The sequence below is a fragment of the Equus caballus genome, chromosome 7 (assembly GCF_041296265.1).
Source record: "Equus caballus isolate H_3958 breed thoroughbred chromosome 7, TB-T2T, whole genome shotgun sequence".
NCBI lineage: Eukaryota > Metazoa > Chordata > Mammalia > Perissodactyla > Equidae > Equus > Equus caballus.
Window position 1 is genome coordinate 17,877,025 of NC_091690.1, and position 22,136 is coordinate 17,899,160.

At 33.8% G+C, this 22,136-nt stretch overlaps 1 protein-coding gene across 4 annotated transcripts in view; it reads left to right on the forward strand.

Annotated features, from left to right (window-relative positions):
- Positions 1 to 22,136, forward strand: part of ATM (ATM serine/threonine kinase) — a 123,995-nt gene that overhangs the window by 29,608 nt on the left and 72,251 nt on the right. For all 4 annotated transcript variants that reach the window (XR_011440277.1, XM_070272153.1, XM_070272152.1 and 1 more), the window contains 15 exon segments: positions 676 to 801; positions 1,762 to 1,851; positions 2,912 to 3,083; positions 3,867 to 4,066; positions 6,299 to 6,381; positions 6,472 to 6,627; positions 7,437 to 7,512; positions 7,644 to 7,774; positions 9,304 to 9,424; positions 11,036 to 11,209; positions 12,303 to 12,472; positions 13,642 to 13,888; positions 16,716 to 16,831; positions 17,799 to 17,925; positions 18,401 to 18,600. Coding sequence is in view for 3 of the 4 variants with exons in the window: in XM_070272153.1 (XP_070128254.1) it covers positions 676 to 801; positions 1,762 to 1,851; positions 2,912 to 3,083; positions 3,867 to 4,066; positions 6,299 to 6,381; positions 6,472 to 6,627; positions 7,437 to 7,512; positions 7,644 to 7,774; positions 9,304 to 9,424; positions 11,036 to 11,209; positions 12,303 to 12,472; positions 13,642 to 13,888; positions 16,716 to 16,831; positions 17,799 to 17,925; positions 18,401 to 18,600 (2,189 nt within the window). In the remaining variant the exon portion in view is untranslated.

The window sequence follows — 22,136 nt, forward strand, 5'->3', positions numbered from 1 at the left end:
CTTAAGATTCAAAATTATTTTAAGCCAACTATAAATATAGTAATTGAAGTATATTACATTAAAATTTAGTCTCATTAACAAAAATACTGATTTTTATTTGTACTTTTAAGTTTTTTCTGTGATCAGTTATCCTAAAGAATCCTTGACTGAGTGTCAATCAAGTAGGCTCTAAGAGTGAAACTTATTTTCATTTCTGGGTGCTATTCTGTGAGTGGTGTGATTTTTAAGGAGAACAGGATATAAGATGTGTCATTTAAAATTGTTCATAATTTTTAATTATACTATATAACCAAGTAAAATTTCTAAAAACACTTAATTTTACTTCTTTTTTTAATTTAATTTAATTTTTTCTTTTAAGATTTTTAAAAAAATTTTTTCCTTTTTCTCCCCAAAGCCCCCCCGCCCCGATACATAGTTATGTATTTTTAGTTGTGGGTCCCTCTAGTTGTGGCATGTGGGATGCCGCCTCCACATGGCTTGATGAGGAGTGCCATGTCCGCGCCCAGGGTTCAAACTGGCAAAACCCTGGGCCGCCTGAAGTGGAGCACACGAACTTAACCACTCGGCCCCAGGACTTGCCCCCTAATTTTACCTCTTAAGTAAAACTTTAAAAAGCAATCATTGAACTATAATTTTAACTAGAATTTGGATTTTCCCTTCTTTTATTCTTAATAGTCTCTAATGCAGTGTGCAGGAGAAAGTATCACTCTGTTTAAAAATAAGACAAATGAAGAATCTAGAATTGTTTCACTGAGAAATATGATGCATCTATGTACAAGTTGCTTGTGTAACTGTACCAAGGTAAGATGTTCTTCTTACTTGGCAGTGTAGCTTATCCAGGAGGTTGATAACTGGTTGGTGTTGTTTTTTTGGTCCATTTATAAGTTTATACACTGATTTAAAATTGCAAGTAAAGGTAGTATCTAGAGGAATAAAGCAATAGGTAATCTTGAGTTGCTCATGAAACTAATTTCACCATTTCAGGAGGGTTTCTGAGATTATTTTACCACTTTTATGTACAACTACATAGGTGACTTTTATTGCCAGCTTATTTTCCTTCATTTAATAAAATTTTTTGACTCCTAGCCATGTGATATGCATATCACTATACCAGGACTAGTGAGCACTACAAAGATAAACAACTCCAGCACCTACATTATGCTCTCTTTTGCCCAGGTAGTCTTGTATATTATTTGGTAGAAAGAGTGCTACTGTGTGTAATCTTTGTTTTGATTTGGAGGCAGGCCTGAGGGGTAGTTGAGCCAGGCCAGATTGTTGATAGTAATTGGAAAAAACATTTTTGAAACCTAATATTAAGTACATGGCCATATATCAAGATTATCAGCGTATGTTTTTGGTTTTGAAGTGTGTGTTCTGCTGTAAGTGGGAAAGGAGAGAAGTGGAAAAATAAACTCTAACTTACAATTATTGCTTGCTTATGTTTAGGGTCAGTGGCTGGTATTTTACTTTAATGTTTATGCATAGTGAAAGATATGTGCTATAGTTATTATTAATCTAAGAGAATAGGTTAGTGTTTTTGAAGCAATTTATATCTTGGCCCTAATAGTAAACTTTCTATCTATGCTTCTTAGTAAACTTTTTAATGAATAATAATAATAATAAATAGTAAACTTTTTATCTATGCTTCTTATGACAGTGTAAAAGAAAATGTACACTTCATTCATGATAGAGAAAGTATCTACCAAGAATAATTGTTTTTATTTCTTTGTTTGCTTGGTTTTTTGTTTGTCTTAATAATAGCACAGTCCAAATAAGATTGCATCTGGCTTTTTCCTACGATTGTTAACATCAAAGCTAATGAATGATATTGCTGATATTTGTAGAAGTTTAGTAAGTATGCTGCTTATTTTACTACTGTATTTCATTGATTCTAAGATGATTTTTTTTTCACTGAAATCTTTTAAATACATCTCACAATACATGGCATCTTATATATTTTAAATGTGGAAATTAAAGTTATTTGGTTTTAGGGGAGAATATATTTGATTGCTTCTTAATATCAGTCCCTTGCATAGTGCTTGGCTTTTAGTTTTTCAATAAATAATAATAGACAGTGATAGGGAACTAATCATCCACGTGCATACCTCTTTCTGTGTAACACTGTACCAGAATTCAAAATAATTTTCTATCCTTAAAAATAAAAACAAAAACCTTGCCAGACAACATATTCTTATCGTGGTATTTTTTTTCCATGCAAGTGGGCTTATGCTACAAATACTCTTGTCTGGAACAGAGCCTAGCACATGTGGTAGACACTCAAATGTGTATTGAATGAGAAAATAATCTGTAACTTGATTATTTTCACTTAATAATAAATCTTGGTCATTTTTCCATGTTGCTTCTTACTGCTCTTCTTTACTTTTTTTGGCAGTAGCATAGTATCTCATTATATAGGAATAGTATATATATGTATTTTTAGCCCATCTGATCTTAATTAACATTTTAAGTGGTTTCTAGTTTTTTTCATTAGAAAGAGTTCTGTGGTAATGATTCTCATACTTGTGTCTACTTTTATTTGTGCCTATGAAGGATGTAGAATAAATTCTAGCAATGGAATTGCTTCTTCAGAAGGAATATGAATTTTATTTTTTGGTGAATATTGTCACTTTCCTCCAAAACAGTTGTGCCAATTTATACTTTTCCCTACACCCTCATCAATTTGGGGTGTTGTAAAGCTTCTTAATGTAAGAAATTATTTTGAAAATTTGCATATTATTCTGTTGCATAGGCATATTAAAGTTTATCCATTTTCCTATTGTTAGACATTTAATAGAAATAATACTGCAGTGTTCAGGCATACACATCTTGAATTGTTTGATTAGGTGAATTTTAATTACAACATGCTTCTGAAAGAAGCCAACTTGAACATCTTTCTCTCTCTTCTTTGAAGGCATCTTTTACCAAAAAGCCATTTGACTATGGAGAAGTAGAATCAATGCGAGATGATACTGATAAAAATCTGATGGAGACGGAGGATCAGTCCTCCATGAATCTATTTGATGATTGCCCTACTGTTAGTGTTGGTGATGCAAATGAATCTGGAGAGAACCAAAGTACTGTCGGTAAATACGTATTTACTGATTAGGATTTCTTTTATCTCTTCATGTTGACTTGGTATTACAAATGGCCTCATAGATACCAATTTTATGCCCATTTCATTTTCCCTCAGTGTAGTCTGTTAGGATTGTTCCCCTGTGTACACTATAGATTTCTCTGATTTTTAATTGAATTTATTAGTTTCCTGTTTTATTCTTCATGGGAGGAATTAAAATAATTACTAAAGAAGTAGAACCATATGTTAGATTATTTTGAAAATAGAAAGCAGGAGAGTGAAAAAGCACCCATAATCCCATCACTTTTAACCTTTTTCTGTTATTTCCCTATAGACCCTTTCAGAATTGTAATCAGCATCAACATTCAGATGACTTTTTATACCTTGTCTGTTTTAACATTATTTGTAAGTTTTTTTCATGTAGCTACTTGCATTAGAAATCCTACCTTTTAATGGCTTTGTAGTGTTCCAGTTAACATGTATACTATAATCTACTTGACTATTTTTTATTGTCATAAACTTAGATTTCTTTCTATTTCCCTATAATTAGTAGTACTACAGTGAATGTCTATATAGATTTTTCCATAGATTATTTTCTGATGACAGAATCCTAGTGTAACCTTTTATGAAGAATTTTGAATCTTTTAGTGTGTAATCAATTTCACCATAATTTTACTTTCTATATACTTTTATCTCTTTTTTTTTGGTAGAGGGGAGGATATTTGAGTTAATGTTCAATGTATCTGGTTGTTTTGCCCCTCTCTTAGTCTTAATAAGTCCTTTTTATTTGTAGGTGCCATAAATCCTTTAGCTGAAGAACATCTGTCAAAGCAAGATCTACTTTTTTTAGACATGCTCAAGTTCTTGTGTATGTGTGTAACTAGTGCTCAGACCAATACTGTGTCATTTAGAGCAGCTGATATTCGGAGGAAATTGTTGATGTTACTTGATTCTAGCATGCTAGACCCTGCTAAATCTCTCCACCTACACATGGTGAGTTAAGTGAAATGAAAAAGCTCTTCAATTCTGTCTCATGTTGCTGGCTAAATGTAATGGACTGACATAGAAGAATCACATAGTACCTTTGTACCTTTGAAAACGTGAAATTGCTTCTTGAGAAATGAATCTGAGACTAGTTGTAAAATACACTTTTTCTTTTACTGTGCTATAAAAAAATTTAGGTGGATACTGAAACATTAAAACTTGGATAGACTTTGGATAGATTTGTTCTCTTTAGATTTAATTAATTATTATAAATTATTTTAAACTAGGCCACAAATTCTGAATGTAAAAATAATACTTACATAATATTATAGTTGAAGTCTGAATCTTGACTTGACCTTAGTTTGCATGCTTTTAAATTTTGTGGATGTAATTTCAAAGTGCCAGCAAAGTTACAGTACTACAAAGAACTTCCATATTCCCTTCACAAGCTTCTGCAGTTCACATTTTGCCATGTTTGCCTTATTCTCTCTCTCCACACGCACACACATAGACATCTTTTTTTCTGAACCATTTTGAGATTAAATTGCAGACATGAGACCCCTTATTCTTCAGTGTGTATTTCCTAAAAACAATGATATTCTCCTATATACCCACAGTATTATCATCAATGTTATCATCATTGCATTTAGTTATCAGGTCTCTTCAGTCTCTTTCAATCTGGAACAGTTCCTTCGTCTTATCTTTTATGACCTTCCTGTTTTTCATTAGTACAGCCACTTGCTCTATAGAATCCCTCACTTTGGGTTTATCGTGTTTCCTCATGATTAGATTTAGACTTAGACTTTGGTGAGAATATTATAGAAGTAATCCCCCTCTTGCCCTACCCCAATCTATCTATCCATCTTCTTATAGGTATCTCCAATTCCACTCCAACATCACAGGGTTTATTTGTTTTTTCTCTGTTTGTATTTGTGGCTCCATTTTCCAGCAGTAAGAAACCTGGCTTCTCATTTAGCCTCAATGCATTTACTTGTTTACTCAATATTTTTATATGTAACTAACCTCCCAACTATGTGGGCCATCTCCTTAGTCCCAGCACTGCCGAACACACAGGGAGAGCCCCTGGCCCAGCCAGTATGCTAGGTGAGTCCGTGGTCATGTCCCTAGTGCCAACAAACTGGCAAACAAGCCAGGTGATACCCTAATTAGAACCTGTTATAAACATGCAGATTGAGTCCCTGGTAAGATCCCTGGTCATATTCTAGCCGTGGTGAACATGCTGGTCGAGGCCCTAGCCCTGGCAAACATACTTGATTGAGCTCTGTTTGAGCCCTTGGTTTCAACCCTGACAAAAACTCTAGTCGAGGCTCCAGCACCCACCCATGAGGAGGACTGTATACTTTCTTGAGACTTTGATGTTTAAAGTTACTTCAAGACACTCGGTAACATCACACATGACTCTCATGGCAAATATTTAAAATGGTCCAATTTAATGTTCTTTTAAAATATTTGAGAAGGAGTGAGAAATATTTTTCTATATACAGAAGATAGGGAAAAAAGTCTTCTGATTTCCTACTACAGGTGGAAAATTATTGGGTAGCTCTCAGAAACTGGCTTCCTAGTTATAACCTCCATTATAACTGATAGTTACTGCACAGCCCTTTGTATCCATAGTACCATAGAGAGCCTTACGAGGTTGCCTCGTAGGAAGAGAGGTCAGGGTATTTGACTTCTTTCCTGCCCATGATTATCTCTGCTTTCCAAAATTCATTAATAGAATAGTTTTTGACCATTAAACTTTTATCCCCAAGCATAATTTTGAGAGAGTAGGAACATACTCCATATGTCCTGTATTAGTTTTATATTAATAAAACTGTATTAGTTTTAGATTCTTGCTCAGGCTTTTAACCCCAACAGTGTTAATTAACAATTATCATTTATTGAATTCCTACAATAAGTGCTGGACCTTTACATTTGTTCCCTCTAATCCTCACATGAATCCAACCAGATATGTGGTTTATAACCATTTTATAGGTGAGGGTACAAAGGCTCAGATGACAATGAAGGTTTTTTAATCATACAACTAATAGGTTGTAGTGCTGGGATTTGAATCCAGCTCTGTTTGACTTCAAACCTCTTTTTTGCTGTACTGCATCTTTTAGACATTCACTGTTGTGTGTGTGCCTGGGCATCTATATATGAATTTATGGTTACATATATGCTTATTTAAGTAAATGATCTAGGAAAAAACCCCTGATTTTGTTTTCCCTACTATCTTAGTATCTAGTGCTTTTAAAGGAGCTGCCCGGAGAAGAATATTCCTTGCCAATGGAAGATGTTGTTGAACTTCTGAAACCACTATCGTAAGAAATTAAAACCATATGTTATGTTCACTTTAAATTAGTATAATTGATACATTCTGTTATAATGAAGTTAAACTTTTTCCACTCCAGCAATGTGTGTTCTTTTTATCGCCGTGACCAAGATGTTTGTAAGACAGTTTTAAACCATGTTCTTCATGTAGTGATGAACCTACGTCAAGGCAATATGGATGCTGAGAACACAAAGGATGCTCAAGAACAGTTTCTAAGAGTGATTGAAGTATTTTGGTAGGAACAGACTATTTTTTGAACTTCTGATTTTTCTTTTGCTACCTCTGGATACAAATGCAAATGTTGCATTTCTTTGTTAGTGATTTCTTCTAATTCTCGAATGTAATTATTTATACATCTTTTAACAATAGTAGAATGTAATTAGTGTTTCCCTCCTTAATTACTTGAAGAACTACATTGTTTATTGCTTAAGGCTTGGCTTTCTAAAGTGTGTTGAGTGTATTTCTGTCTAAATTTTGAATCACATAAGAAGTTTGACTTATAGGTGAATAAGGCAAAGTGCAACGAGCCTAAAATTGAATTGTTCATGTTCCTAAAGTGAACAAATTGGTCTTAGCATCATCTGGTTATTTCATGCCCTATATTCACAGTCTGAGTAACACCATGGTACTTACAGAGGAGCATATATATGTAACTTAGAACCTTCATATCATTTGATTGTAAGGACTTCTGAATCAGTATAGAATGTGGTTTTAAAATCTTTGATAGAACAAGAAAAACTTAAGATTTTTTGTCCTTTTAAAGCAAGTTTACTCTAATGTGATTAGCTGAAGTATGATAGCCTCCACATGAGGCATAATCCTATAAAATAAATAATGTACATTAAAATGAGCTCCTTTTCAAACTAATTTCTTTTAGCTGCACTTTTTAGAAAGGTGAGATATTGATGTATGCCACATAATGAGAATTAAATTTAGCAAGGAAATAAATTTTAGAAGCAACCTAGAATAACCCTAATGTCTTGTGATTATTTTGACTGTGCTTTTATTGGAATAATTATTTGACATCGGAACACTTTATTTCAGGCGCTTAACAAAGGAGGGGAAATACGCATTCTCTGTAAGAATGGCACTGGTAAAATGCCTTAAAACCTTGCTTGAGGTGAGTTATTCCACATTAAGCATTAGTAAGGTCTCCACTGAAATTTTTTAAGCAGGCCTTGTTTCTGTTTGTTAATGGGTGATTTTTCTCTTAATATTTCATATTTAGCCTCAGTTACTTTTTTCCCATAGGCCGATCCTTATTCAAAATGGGCTATTCTTAAGGTAAAGGGAAACAACTTTCCTGTAAATGAAATATTTCCGCAATTTCTTGCTGATGATCATCACCAAGTTCGCATGTTGGCTGCAGAGTCAATCAACAGGTAATGGGTCAAGTATTTGTGAAGTGTCTGGAACACTGCAGATAGCGGTGCCGTGTCTCGTGCAATCATAAGTCAGTAATGGTATTGAAAATAGCGAATGCTTACTGAGCATATGCTCTATGCCCGGCATTTATGTTTTCTCTTAATTCTGACAACTCTATCACTTAGATACTATTATTTTCTCCAATTTTTAAATGAAAACTTTGTGGCTTGGAGAGGTAAAATTACTTGTTCCGTGCCATATAGCTAGTAAGTGGTTGAGTTGAAGGACGTGTGTCTGTTTCAACTTATGGGAGATATAGAATGTTTGGGTATTACTGTGATTTTATATGAATATGTTAAACGAAAATTAGCACATTTTACATTGTGCTGATTACAATGATTTTTACTTAAGTGAACACACAATTAGGCATTGGACTGATTCTGTCATAGGAATCTGTCTTGTGTTTGAGTACCTGAAGAAGCAAATATTCATTTCTTAAGGACTGCATGTTTATGAGGTTATTAAATTGATTTTAAAACTCTAAATTGCAACCTACTTATGCCTTCGCCACCTCTCACTCCCTGTAAATAAAGGACCTCTCTGCTTTATTTCTCTATAGCATTTATCACTATTGAAATATTGTATTTTAATACATTTACCTAGGATATAAGCTAGGATATAAATTCTGTAAATCAGAATTTGTGTCTTAACTCCTTAGGTTTGAGCCTTTTTTCACTAAGACCATAGTGCATTGTAAGGATTGCTAATGAACGTGTGCTTTACTTCAGGTCCTTACAAGATAGCAGATATATACTGAAGTTAAAGATCTGGGGTTTTTGAGGACCCTAAGTTGAATGTAATAAAGCAGTGTAGTGGTGGCATTGAAAAATCTCTTAAGATTCAAAAATGTATAAATTCAAGAATGGCATGAACATTGTATTTGTTATTGTTTTTGGTTGTTTATTTGTTAGATATCTAATACTGGGCTATTTTAAGAGAGGTTAGAGAAACTGGAGGAATCAGAATAACACGGAAAAATGTTCAAGTTTTGATTACTAAAAAAGCACAAAGGAAAAAGTGATTAAATTGTTGTCTTTAAATATGATAGGATATAATGCAAAAGGCACTGATCAGCTCTTCGCCATCACATAAAAAAAATTAAATGGGACATCAACACATTAAGCTATCCACTTTCAGGGTGATTGATAATAGAACAGGTTGACATAGGAGTCTGTGGCTTCTTCTAATTGGTGTTTGACCAGAGGACAGTTTTTCTTTTCTGGCTAGTTTGAGTTCAGGGCTATTCAGGTTTGGGCAATAAGCTAAAAGATCTGTTGAGACCTTTTCAGTTTTAGGAGAAAAAAGGAGTATGTGTAAAGACCCTAATATTAAGCAGTTGATCTGAACCTCTTTAAATGGAAGACCTAGTATGTTAGTAGGTCTCATAGAGTGATTTATTTTTGTCCTGTGCTATGCTTTGGAAAGTAAAGTTTAAGGTAAAAAATTATTTCGCTGTTTGCTTTTATTTAATTTTTTTTTCTTAAAGATTATTCCAGGATATGGAACAAGGAAGTTCTTCCAGGTTATTGAAAGCACTTCCTTTGAAGCTTCAGCAAACAGCTTTTGAAAATGCATACTTGAAAGCTCAAGAAGGAATGAGACAAGTGGTAATTTTACTAATGCCTATTTGCTATTATTGCATGCTTTCTTTATTTATATACTTTACTAAGGTTGGCCTGAGACAGTTGTATCCTATCATTTACAATATAAAGCTAGACTAAAACATCTGTATGAATTGATTGAAATTGCCTTATTTATGGTCAGAATTGGTCAAATAATGGCAATTTCTTTTGGTTCAACTCACATGTAGAATTTTTGTGGGAAAAAAATTTACTGAGTTTTTATGGGACTATAAATGGCTTTTTTTAATTAAAAAACTTTTTTTTTAAAGATTTGACTAAAAGCTAATTCAGGGAATAGTGGTAATAGGAAGAAATGGATTAAGGAAAATGTTCTAACAGGGAAGATCAAATCATCTTGGTGTTCGTTACTGAACCTTGTGATTTGCATATTTCTCTAGAGAATTTTTTTCTTAAAATGGCAAAAATTGTCTTAGTATTTGAATTTATTTTTTCAATTATTTGTGCCTTGATTGTTTATAACAAGTACATGAGGTGGTTAATCAAATCACTTTGTAATCCGTGATAGCACAAAATTGAAAAGGACAGTTGCATGAAAGAATGTGAATTTAGAAAAGGATTTTAATAGATTGGAAAGGTGAGTGCAAATAATAAAAAATTTAGTAGAGATAATATACATTTTAAAATCAGTTCGTCGTGTGCAAAGGGAAAATACTGACCTGACAGCAGTTCACTTGGAAAAAGACCTAAGAAGTTTTACATTTTGAGAACACAGTATGAATCAGCATTGTAGTAGTTATCAAGAAACCAAATTCTGTCTTAGATGTCATTAATAGAAGAATACTGTCAGAACAAGTTGATAAAAAGAACTTGGGTCTTCTATACATTTTAGAGGAAGCTAGCATGTTGGGTTTGGTTCCAAGTAAAAGTAGATTTTTAACTAGGATGTTAGAGTCTGTAGATCTATTTCTTAAAAGGATTAAGTGAAGGAGTTGACTTAGTGGGAACCTCATAGCTATTTTCAATATGTCAATGATTACCATTTAGTAACAGAATTAGGTCCTGACATTTTCTTGTACAAAAAAATAGAACTAGGATCAGTGAGTAGCAGAGTTTTCTAAATGTGAAGAGAAATTTCTGTCAAGTATAGCTAGTCAAAAAATGTATGCATCTCTTGGGATATTATAATGATTGTTAAACTAAAAGCACTTATTCTAATTAGTTGCATGATTTTATTGGGCTTTTTGTATAATATATATGACAATATTTTTAAAAGTATAAAGAACTATCAGGGTATCATAATGATAAAATAAGCATCTCAGGAGGTATACATGGTAGTTGAAGAGAAGCTTTTAATCTCTCTCACCTTCTTAGTTTCTTTTTTTATTAAAGTGCTTTCTACTTCACTGAAATGTTTGGCAATTCTTTCCATAAGATCTTGTCAAAAGCGGTCTTTCCTACTCTAGAAACTTTGATATTTTCTGAAAGTCTCTACTGTCAGCTCCATCACTGTAGGATTTAAAACTGTTCACTGGCTGCTTAGGTGTTGTCACTGTGTACTTTGATTTTAGCCTGCTTGGTTTATTTGTAATGTTTAAATATTTACATTACATTATTGTTTTTAAAATTATTTTGAAGTCCCAGAGAGCTGAGAACCCTGAACTTTTGGATGATATTTATAATAGAAAAGCTGTTTTACTGATGATGATAGCTGTGGTTTTATGCTGTAGCCCTGTCTGTGAAAAACAGGCTTTGTTTGCCCTATGCAAGTCTGTGAAAGACGATGGATTAGAACCTCACCTTGTTAAAAAGGTACGTGTAGATGAATATTTTTTATTATAATCTTCCTTGGGTAACTTAAACATTTTAAAAAGTTTAAGCTAGATTTTTAAAGTGGCACTTATTAGGGATTTGGAGACAGTTTTATTTTTTAAGTTTAGAATATTGGAAAGCAGTAACTCTTTAAATAACTTGTACGCGGTGTCATTTTTTACATTCAGTTTAAGAGCATTTCACAAGGCATTTATTGAACTAACAAGGGTGAATGACCTGTTAGCTTACAGACCAGACTCTCTGGAATAGCATTTATTGAGGGAAACACATGGAGAAAAGAGCAGTAGCAAGCATTTTGCCTGGTGGCTTCTGGGACGGGACATTGGGATCTAGCAGGTCCAGAAGTCAAATTTCAGAGCTGTGATATTTTTAAGTTGCATGGTTAGGAAAGGAGGACTAGGGTCTAGCCTTGCAATTACATCAGCACAGTGCTGTAGAATGTTCGCTTCTGCTCTATTCCACCACCTCAGCATTCATCATTTGGAAATTTCCAAGCCTTTCCATTGTAGATTTTTACATGATGAACCAGTGATAGATCAGTGGTCTGATAAACCGTTTATCATTCTACCAGCATGGTTTCCATGGAGCTTTACAGTAGAAAGCTAACCTATGGGTAATCAGTCTTAGACAAGTTAACCTTTTACCTCTCAGTATTAAAATAAAAAGTTCCTTTTTTTTTAAGTAGATTATTACACTACCTAATTATTAGTGTAAGTTGAATATAGCATTTAGGTTTTTCTCATTTGAATTTAGGGCTGAGAATTTTATTTTACGTTAGACCTTCCTTTGAAATAAAATCAGATGTTGAAAATTATAACATATTTTTCTGGTTTTATTCATTTAAGGGTTTCCTCTGTTCCAGGCACTGTGATAATTGTAGTAAATACATTTTTTTCAATTAGTCTTGCTGAAGTAGGTACTTTCATTATCCCCATCTCATAGATTAGTAAATCAAGGTATAGAAAAGTTAAATGAATGAGTCCAAGTCATACTGTAAATATGTATTAAGGATTTAAATGATTTATTATTTTGTTGTTTTCTTAAAGCATTGATTTCTTTTTGACTTTTACAGGTTTTAGAGAAAGTTTCTGAAACTTTTGGATATAGAAATTTAGAAGACTTCATGGCTTCTCATTTGGATTATCTAATTTTGGAATGGCTAAATCTTCGAGATAATGAATACAGTTTATCTTCTTTTCCTTTTATCTTATTAAACTACGCAAATGTTGAGGATTTCTATAGGTAGGTTTACATATGGCACAGGTGAAATATATTTAATTTAAAATTAGGTAATAATGTTTGGCAGTCCCACCCCCCCCCCACCCCCCCCCCCCCCCCCACACACACACAGGTGGGAGGCTGTATAGTATGAGAGGCAGGAAGGCTTGTTTTGATGAAAGTATATTGAATCTGGTCCTACCTGTGCCAATAACTAGCCATGTGAATTTAGGTAAGCCATGTAAATACCCTCAGGGCTTGTTTTTTTTTTGTTTTTGTTTTTTGGTGAGGAAGATTGGCTCTGAGGTAATATCTGTTGACCATTTTCCTGTTTTTGCTTGAGGAAGATTGTCACTGAGCTAACAGCTATGCCAGCCTCCCTCTGTTTTGTGAGACACCACCACAGCATGGCTTGATGAGTGGTATGTAGGTCTGCGCATGGGATCCGAACCTGCAGACCCTGGGCCACTGAAGCAGAGCATGCGAACTTAACCATTACACCACTGGGCTGGCCCCTGGGTCTTGGTTTTTTAATCTGTAAAGTAAGGAAGTTACACAAGGAGATGTTAAGATCCCTTTCAGCTTTAATGTTTGACAAAGATAAAACTAGTGGGTGATTATTTTTGCTTTGTTTTTCTTTTCTGTTGCTTGACTATAGCCATTTAGTTACTATTTCTATTAGATTTAAAGTTTAATGTAAAAGTATTACTTTTGCTAACTCTAACTCTGGAGAAGAAAATTTTGAAAATAGGTTTAGAACAACTAAAGAATAATGTTTAGGAATCAGGATGATGGGAAGGTAGTTCATAATTGTTTAGTGGTCCTTATTCATTCATTTCAGCAGTAACAATATTTACATTTCTTTGAATTCATAAATTGCTTGACATTTTCATTTTATACTAATTTTGCATAAAGTGATTATGCAGAAGAAATAAATATAAATTCAATTCCCATGGTTTTCTGATCACAGAATTAGACTGGTATATTCTGTTATCTCTAATTTTTTAGTGTGACTATTTAGAATTTACTTAACTTCATTTCTCCATTTATAAAATTGTGTAAAGTGCTCAGTGATCTAGATGAAGTTATACTCTAATGCTTATTAAAGCATTTTATTATTTTAAGAACTATATTATAAAATTTTACTTTGAAAAATTATGTTTAATGTATTGTTTAAATTTTTATACTTTTAGATCTTGTTACAAAGTTTTGATTCCACATCTGGTGATTAGAAGTGATTTTGATGAGGTGAAGTCCATTGCTAATCAGATTCAAGAGGATTGGAAAAGTCTTCTAACAGACTGCTTTCCAAAGATTCTTGTAAATATTCTGCCTTACTTTGCCTATGAGGATACTGGAGACAGTGGGATGGCACAGCAAAGAGAGACTGCTACCAAAGTCTATGATATGCTTAAAGATGAAAATGTATTAGGAAAACAGGTATTGCTTCAGCTGTTACCTACTTTTTATTCCTTAATTGATCTGAGATGTAACTTTAAAATTTTAAAGCTATTCGTTATTTATGCAGTTAAATTTAGTATATGGTAATCACTATTTAGCATAGACAATCCATGAATTTTTTTTTGTTGTTATACAGTGTTCTCGCCTTTTGATTGACTTTTTTTTTTTTTTAAAGATTTTATTTTTTCCTTTTTCTCCCCAAAGCCCCCCAGTACATAGTTGTATATTTCTCGTTGTGGGTTCTTCTAGTTGTGCTATGTGGGACGCTGCCTCAGCGTGGTCTGACGAGCAGTGCCATGTCCGCGCCCAGGATTCGAACCAACGAAACACTGGGCCGCCCGCAGCGGAGCGCGCGAACTTAACCACTCGGCCACGGGGCCAGCCCCAACCTTTTGATTCACTTTTAAATGAAATGTTTAAAATCAGAAATTTTAAAAAAACCCCTCAACTTTGGAATAATTTTATTGCTTTTTCCTTTTTAAAATTTATTTTAATTGGCAGTAAAACATGAATGCAAGCTGGTTGTTAAATTCAAACGATACTCAACAATGTATAGAAAATCTTCCTTACTTTCCTCTTCAATCTCATCAAGCCCTTCACTTTTCAAGGAAAAGTACAATCCCAAGTTCCCATACCCTGCTTTCTTTTTTCCATGACACTGATTACCTTCTAACATATGATATAATTGACTTATGAATTATGTTCATTGTCTTTTATCAGTCTTCTCCACTATAAGTACTGTGAGAGTAGGATTTTTTTCTCTTTTCTTTTTGCTGATGTATCCCAGCCACCTAGTATATATTGATTACTCATTATTTGATAAAAGATGGAGCCAAGTAAAAATGGATCTAACGCCTGTTTGTTTTATAGTAATTTATATATATTCAAAATTATTTGAAGCGACTTATATTAAAACACATATATATAAACTTTTTAAGGTCAGAGAGGGTTGGTCACTCCAATTTTTAAAAATTTTTTTAAATGTAAGTAGGGGATGACTAACCAAGCTTGGTTAACAGTAGAATTACAATTGGATAAACTTCAAGAGACTCTTTTTTTGTTGCCCAGTCATCTATATTGAACCAAGAAATGGAACAGCAAGTCTCTAGTTGCTTAGATAGACCATTGCCAGTCAGTGCTTGTTGTAGGTCTTCCGTCTGGAGGCAAATGGTGAACAGAGGAGCTCCTTTCCCAGAAGGCAGTTGGAATGGAATGTTGGCACTCTAAAGGCTGTGGAATTTATGAGAGAGACACTGCCTCTACCCTCCCACCCAAACTCCCAGCTTAGACTTCTGAGCAAGCCTTGTCTTACTGTTCTTTTTTTCTGTATTCAAACCAAAAGATAACAATTTTCAGAGTCAAAGTAAGTCTAGATGGGAAAAGTGATTACATTAAATCCTCATTAAAACACCAGTCTCCAGAATCGAAAGAGGCTAAAATTAAATAATGATTTCTTAGTTTGTTGGTTAAAGACATAAATTAATTTCTTATTAGTTTCTATTTCATTCAGCATTAAGTTGTCATTATAAGTTAATTTTTTTCCTCTAATATGTGCTTTCTCTGAATCAATCTTCTAAAGTTTTTTTTCTATTGATAAGTGTTAGTACAACTTTTATCAGTCTTTGAGTCTTCTAAAACTGTCAGTTGCTGAATGCCTAAAATATTTACAATTATAAGATTGTTTAGCTATACCTAGACATCTGAACAGTTTATATGTACCTTAGCTAAACTTTACAGATCTGGTTATTAGAGAATCATGTGAAACTAGCGAAGATAGTCATCATCTTATGTGCAAGGAAATTCATTAATTTTTCCTCTGATATTAATCAAGTTTGACTAATTTGTCCTTTATCTCAGATATACTTTGAAATGAGGCTGGATTTTTTAAAAGGCTGAAACCTTGGAGATAATGACTTGGATAACTGATGTGTAAGCCTGAGGGAAAGGCTAGGATCTTTCCATTACGTTTCTTTCTTGTCACATTCCAAAATACTTTCATTGTTAGAAAGTGTTTCCAAACCTCCCTCTGCATTAAGTAAATCAGCCATTTGCCTTTTAGTTTAGAGCCCTGTAATTTCTTATTTGGAGAGCTAATAAATCCACCTTTAAAACTTCATGGTTCTCATTCATGTGGTTGCGATATAATGTAGCAGATGCATTCCTTATATTTAGAGAATTTATGTCCTTTGTGAGGCTACCTGTAGCAGGAAGTGGATTGATGAGGAGTCTGCTCCTGTTGGGGAGGATGTTAGTTTACTGTAAATGACAGGAGATGTGGGCTTCAGCTAGCTTAGCTATTTGGGATATCAGCCAAGTAGAAATCTGGGGGGAAATCATTCAGGGAGCAAAGATGATTATTGCTAGTCAGTGGAAATTCTTACTAGTAAAGTTTTATAAGTCAAATAGAGTTGCCAAATAAGTCAAGAGTAAAATGCAGATTGAGGAGCAATATATATCAGTGGGGGACTGGGTTGGCAGGGAATTTATTAGTTTGAGGAATTTCATGCTAGACCTGAAGCCTTAGTCAATTAAAATTATTCTTTAAAATTAAACTAAAGAGTCGGATTAAGGGAGTCTTATTTAGTCTGATTTCCCGACCTCCCTCTCAGTCTGCAGGTTGTCTGCATAGCAGGAAAAAAGTGAAGTGAGCTGTATGTCTTGCAGGTCTTAGATCTTTGGTCATCTATTTCCTTCTATAGTCACTGAATAATTTTGGAAATGAGGCAGTAACATTAGCCCCTGGAGCTGTCTTAAAGATCACAAACATAAAAAGTTAAATATATATTGCAATTTTGTACCTTTGCAGATTGATCATTTATTCAGGAGTAATTTACCAGAGATTGTGGTGGAGTTATTGATGACCTTACATGAACCAGCAACTTCTGGTGCCAGCCAAAGCACTGACCTCTGTGACTTTTCAGGGTATGGGTATTTTATACTTACAGCATTAGCTACATTTCAGAAGTTCTTTGGCAGATTTATTGGTTGACCTTCAAATGTCTATTTCAGTTTTAGGCATGTACTCTGCTTTTAAATTGTTTCTTTAAAAATAGCTACCTTGGAATTGAAGAAATTATCTATCTGCTTCTACTGTAGCCTCTCCATAGTAATTACTCTTTCTAGCTGACCACCTTGTTTGCAAATCCAATGACCTTTCTCTTCTCAATCTTTCTGTAGTATTTGAGTATTGTGCTATTTGTTGTCTCTTGCAATTTTCTTCTTCTTGACACATTATTCCTTGTTCTCTTCTCTTTACCTGTGACTTGCGTTTCTAAATCACGTTTTCTTTATCATGCTCGTTAGCTATCAGAATCTTACTGTACTAGAATTTAATTTGGATATGAAACCCACTTAGTTGTATATGAATGTTAGTTGTTTTCCCAGTTTAATTGTAAACTACCTGAAAGCACTTTTTACTATTTTTATCTGCCCTACAATGCTAGGCATATAAAATAATAATAATAGCTACCAAAGTACTTTTACATTACCATTTCATTTGATGTGAATAGGTTTGATTGCTATGTCTTAAAATATTATTGCATTCACAGTACTAGCATAGAGCTGTAATTCTGACCTGAAGTGAAGTGATACTGAGGCTCATTTGTGGAATTGCCATTAACTTCATAAAAGATTTCTTAAGCACATCATTTAAAATTGATTAAGTCATAGAGGGTAAAGATATTTAAATATTCTGATTGATCCATATGGACTGATATGTCATTTGTGATTTTATTAGAAGTCTAGTTTTTTAGTAGAAAAATAATTTTAAAATTTGGGATTATTGTAATCTAAATTTTCCTTTTGGAAGTTCACTAGTCTATCAACAAAATCTTTTTTCTTGATAAATTTGTTCTGAAAATGATGACTGCATTTTTCCTATAACTCTTAGGGATTTGGATCCTGCTCCTAATCCACCTCATTTTCCGTCACATGTGATTAAAGCAACATTTGCCTATATCAGCAGTTGCCATAAAACCAAGCTTAAAAGCATTGTAGAAATTCTTTCCAAAAGCCCTGTAAGTACACATTATTGGTATAATAACTGGAGAATTCCTTCTTTTTCAGCTAGAAAATCTGTGTAAGTACATCTTAAAGAGAAAAAAGTAAACAAATGGAAAATTCATCTGAATAAATTAAGAAGAAGCACTCATTTATCAGTTGATATCTTGGTATTTTACTTGTCAGTGTTAATTGAAATATGTTACTATGAGGTCTGAATTTTGTGATACCTTAGTCAAATATTGGCTCAGGGAATATATATATATTTGAAGAATATGCTATTTAGTTATAGTTTACTCTCTGAAAACTAAATAAATTGATAATAGTTTTTTAAGTTTAAGATAGTAATTTTCTTAATGTAATATTTGCATTCGATATCAAACCCAAAACTAAATTCTGTAATTTAGTTATTTTGACTGTAAAATGTGTATGTATTATAACTGAGTATATGTGATTAGACAAGTTTTTACTAAATGTATATCTATTTTCTAGGATTCCTATCAGAAAATTCTTCTAGCCATATGTGTGCAAGCAGCTGAGACAAATAATATTTATAAAAAGCACAGAATTCTTAAAATATATCACCTGTTTGTTAGCTTATTACTGAAAGATATAAAAAGTGGCTTAGGAGGAGCTTGGGCCTTTGTTCTTCGAGATGTTATTTATACTTTGATTCACTATATCAACAAAAGGTAAATATTGTATTTAGACCAATATATAAGTAGTTTTTCTACCCTATCTTAATTGGAAATGTATATGCTTCTAAGAGCTGGAAGCCAGAGTATTGTTTTCTGAATTTTGCTTTTTGATATATGTGATATCTACCTATTATTTTTTGAAAATTGCGTTACTACTTCTCCAGCTCTAGAAATTTTAAGTACTTCAGCATTTAATGTCTTCAACATTTTAAAATAAATATTCTAATTTTAGGTGGCCTGAAATATATAAATTACTATATTAGTTTTGTTCACCAATTCCAGTGTGGGGGAAGGGAACTGTTCCCCACATACATCCAGGAAATTCTCTAGACACTAGCTGGTGTCCTACAATTCAACTCAATTCTGACACAGTCTACCCAGAGGTGATGTAGATCCCACAGGTGAAAGACTCACTCTTAGAAGACTGCCCCCCAACTTCGAATACCAGTCACAAGCCCGGGTTATCACCTGTACTTCCGACAACTGGAGATTGATCCCCTTTCTTGGGTTTGAGTAATTTGCTAGAACGGCTCACAGAACTCGAGAAACCCATTTGTTCACTAGATTACTGCTTTATTATAAAAGGGTATAACTCAAGAACAGCTAGATGGGGGTTGGCCCTGTGGCCGAGTGGTTAAGTTCTTGCACTCCGCTTCGGCGGCCCAGGGTTTTGCCGATTTGGATTCTGGGTGTGGACATGGCACCGATCATCAGGCCATGCTGAGGCAGTGTCCCACATGCCACAACTAGAACGACCCACAAGTGAAATATACAACTATGTACTGGGGGGACTTGGGGAGAAAAGGCAGAAAAAAGAAAAGAATATTGGCAACAGTTGTTAGCTCAGGTGCCAATCTTTAAAAAAAAAGAAAAAAAGAACAGCTAGATGGAAGATTTGAACATAGCATATGGCAAGGTATGGGGAAGGGGCACAGAACTTCCATGCCCTCTCCAGGTGCTCCACTCTCCCCACATTTGCACATGTTCACCAACCCGGAAGCTCCAGGAATCCTGTCCTTTTGGTTTTCATAGAGGCCTCATTACATAGGCATGATTGGTGAAATCACTGGCCATTGGTGATTGATTCAACCTCCCAACCCTCTCCCTTTCCCAGAGGTCCAAGAGGTTGCAACTCTCTAATCACAGGGTTGGTTCTCCTGGCAACCAGACCCCATTTGTAGGTGCTTTCCCAGAGTCACTACATTAACATAACAAAAGACACCTTGATTTCTCTCATCTAAGGGAATTCCAAGAGTTTTAGGAGCTCTGTGCCAGAAATGGGAGATGAAGACTAAATATGTTTCTTGTTATAAATCACAGTATCACAGTTACTATAGATTTTGGGTTGTATATTCAATCTAGCATCTCTGTTCTTCTCCATTGATTCTAGTGATATTTCTATTATTTCTTTTCTTATTACTTGATAACATTATTATCAAATAAATATAAGTTCTTCAAAGAACATGAATATTTTCGTTTTGTCTTCTGATATTTTTCTTTTTGGCTTTAATATAATTTTTATTTTTATTTAAATTATGTATAGTCATTCAGTCTTTCATTCATTAATCTTTTTTTTATTATGGTAAAATATATAACGTGAAATTTATCATTTTAACCATTTTCAATGCCCAATTCAGTGACATTAATTACATTCACAGTGTTGTGCAGCCATAACCCCTGTCTACTTTTAAAACTTTTTCATTACCTCAAACAGTACCTTTGTATGTATTAAGTAATAACTTCACATTCCCCCTTCCCACCAGCCCCTGATAACCTCTAATCTACTTCTTGTCTCTATAACTTTGCCTATTCCACATATTTTATGTAAGTAGAATCATAAAATATTTGTCCTTTTCTATCTGGCTATTTCACTTAGAGTAATGTCTGCAAGTTTCATCCAGCACGTGTCAGAGCTTCCTTCCTTTTTATGGCTAATGTTCATTCCATTGTATATACATATACCACATTTCGTGTATCCATTCCTCTGTTGATGAACACTTGAGTTGTTTCCACCTTTTGGCTCTTGTGGATAATACTGCAATGCACGTTGCTGTACGGGTATCTGAGTGTCCATTTTCAGTTCTTTTGGGTATATACACTGAAGAGTGACATTGGTGGGTCATATAATAATTCTATATTTAGCTCTTTGAGGAACCTCCAGACCGTTTTCCACAGCAGCTGCACTATTTTACCTTCCACCTGCAATTCACAAGAGTCCCAATTTCTCCACATTCTTACCTACACTTCTTACTTTCCTTTTTTTTTTTTTATAGCCATCGTAGTGGGTGTAAAGTGGTATCACACTGTGGTTTTGATTTTGCATTTCCCTAATGACTAATGATGTTGGACATCTTTTCATGTGCTTATTGACCATTTGTGTATCTTCTTTGGAGAAATGTCTGTTCAGGTCCTTTGCCAATTTTTTTTTTATTGGGTTCTTTTTGTTGTTGACCTGTAGGAGTTTTTTTTTATATTCTGGATATTGAATTCTTAATGTAAGAGTTGCAAATATATTCTGGATATCGAACTTTCAATTATAATTTGCAAATAATTTCTCCTATCCTGTAAATTTTCTTTTCACTTTGCTAGTAATGTCTTTTGATACACAAAAATTTTAATTTTGATGAAGTCTGATTTATCTGTTTGTTTCTTTTGTTCCTCATACTTTTGGTGTAATATTTAAGAATCCATTGACCAAATCCAAGGTCATGAAGATTTACCCCTATGTTTTATTCTAAGAGTTTTATGGCTTTACTCTTATATTTAGATCATTATCCATTTTAATTTTTATATGTGTTATGAGGTAGGGTTCAACTTCATTCTTTTGCATGTAGAAGTCTAGTTGTTCTAGCACCATTTGTTAAAGATATTATTCTTTCCTCTTTGAATGTACTTGGCACCCTTGTCGAAAATCAGTTAGCCATTGATGTATGGGTTTATTTCTGAATTCTCAATTCTATTCCATTGGTCTATCCTAATGCCAGTTACCATGCTGTGTAGATTACTGTAGTTTTATAGTAAGTTTTGAAATTAGGAAGTGTGAGTCCTCCAATTTTGTTGTTCTTTTTCAAGATCATTTTGACTATTTGGGGCCCCTTGCCATTCCGTATGAATTTGATGACCAACTTTTCCATTTATGCAAAAAGGCTATTGGAATTTTTGATTGAGATTGCATTGAATATGTGATAATTTAGATAGTAGTGACATCTCAGCAATTTGTTTTCCAGTCCATGAATACAGGCTGTCTTTCCATTCATTTGGACTTCTTTAATTTCTTTCATCCATGCTTTATAGTTTTCAGTGTACAAGTCTTTTATGTCCTTGGTTAAATTTATTCCTAGGTATTTAATTCGTTTAGATGCTATTGTAGATGAGATTACTTTCTTAATTTCTCTTTCAGATTGTCATTGCTGGAGTATAGAAACACAGTTGATTTTTGTGTGTTGATCTTATGACCTGCAGCTTTGCTAAATTTGTTTGTTACCACTAGCAGATTTCTTGTGGATTCTTTGGGAGTTTCTATATATATA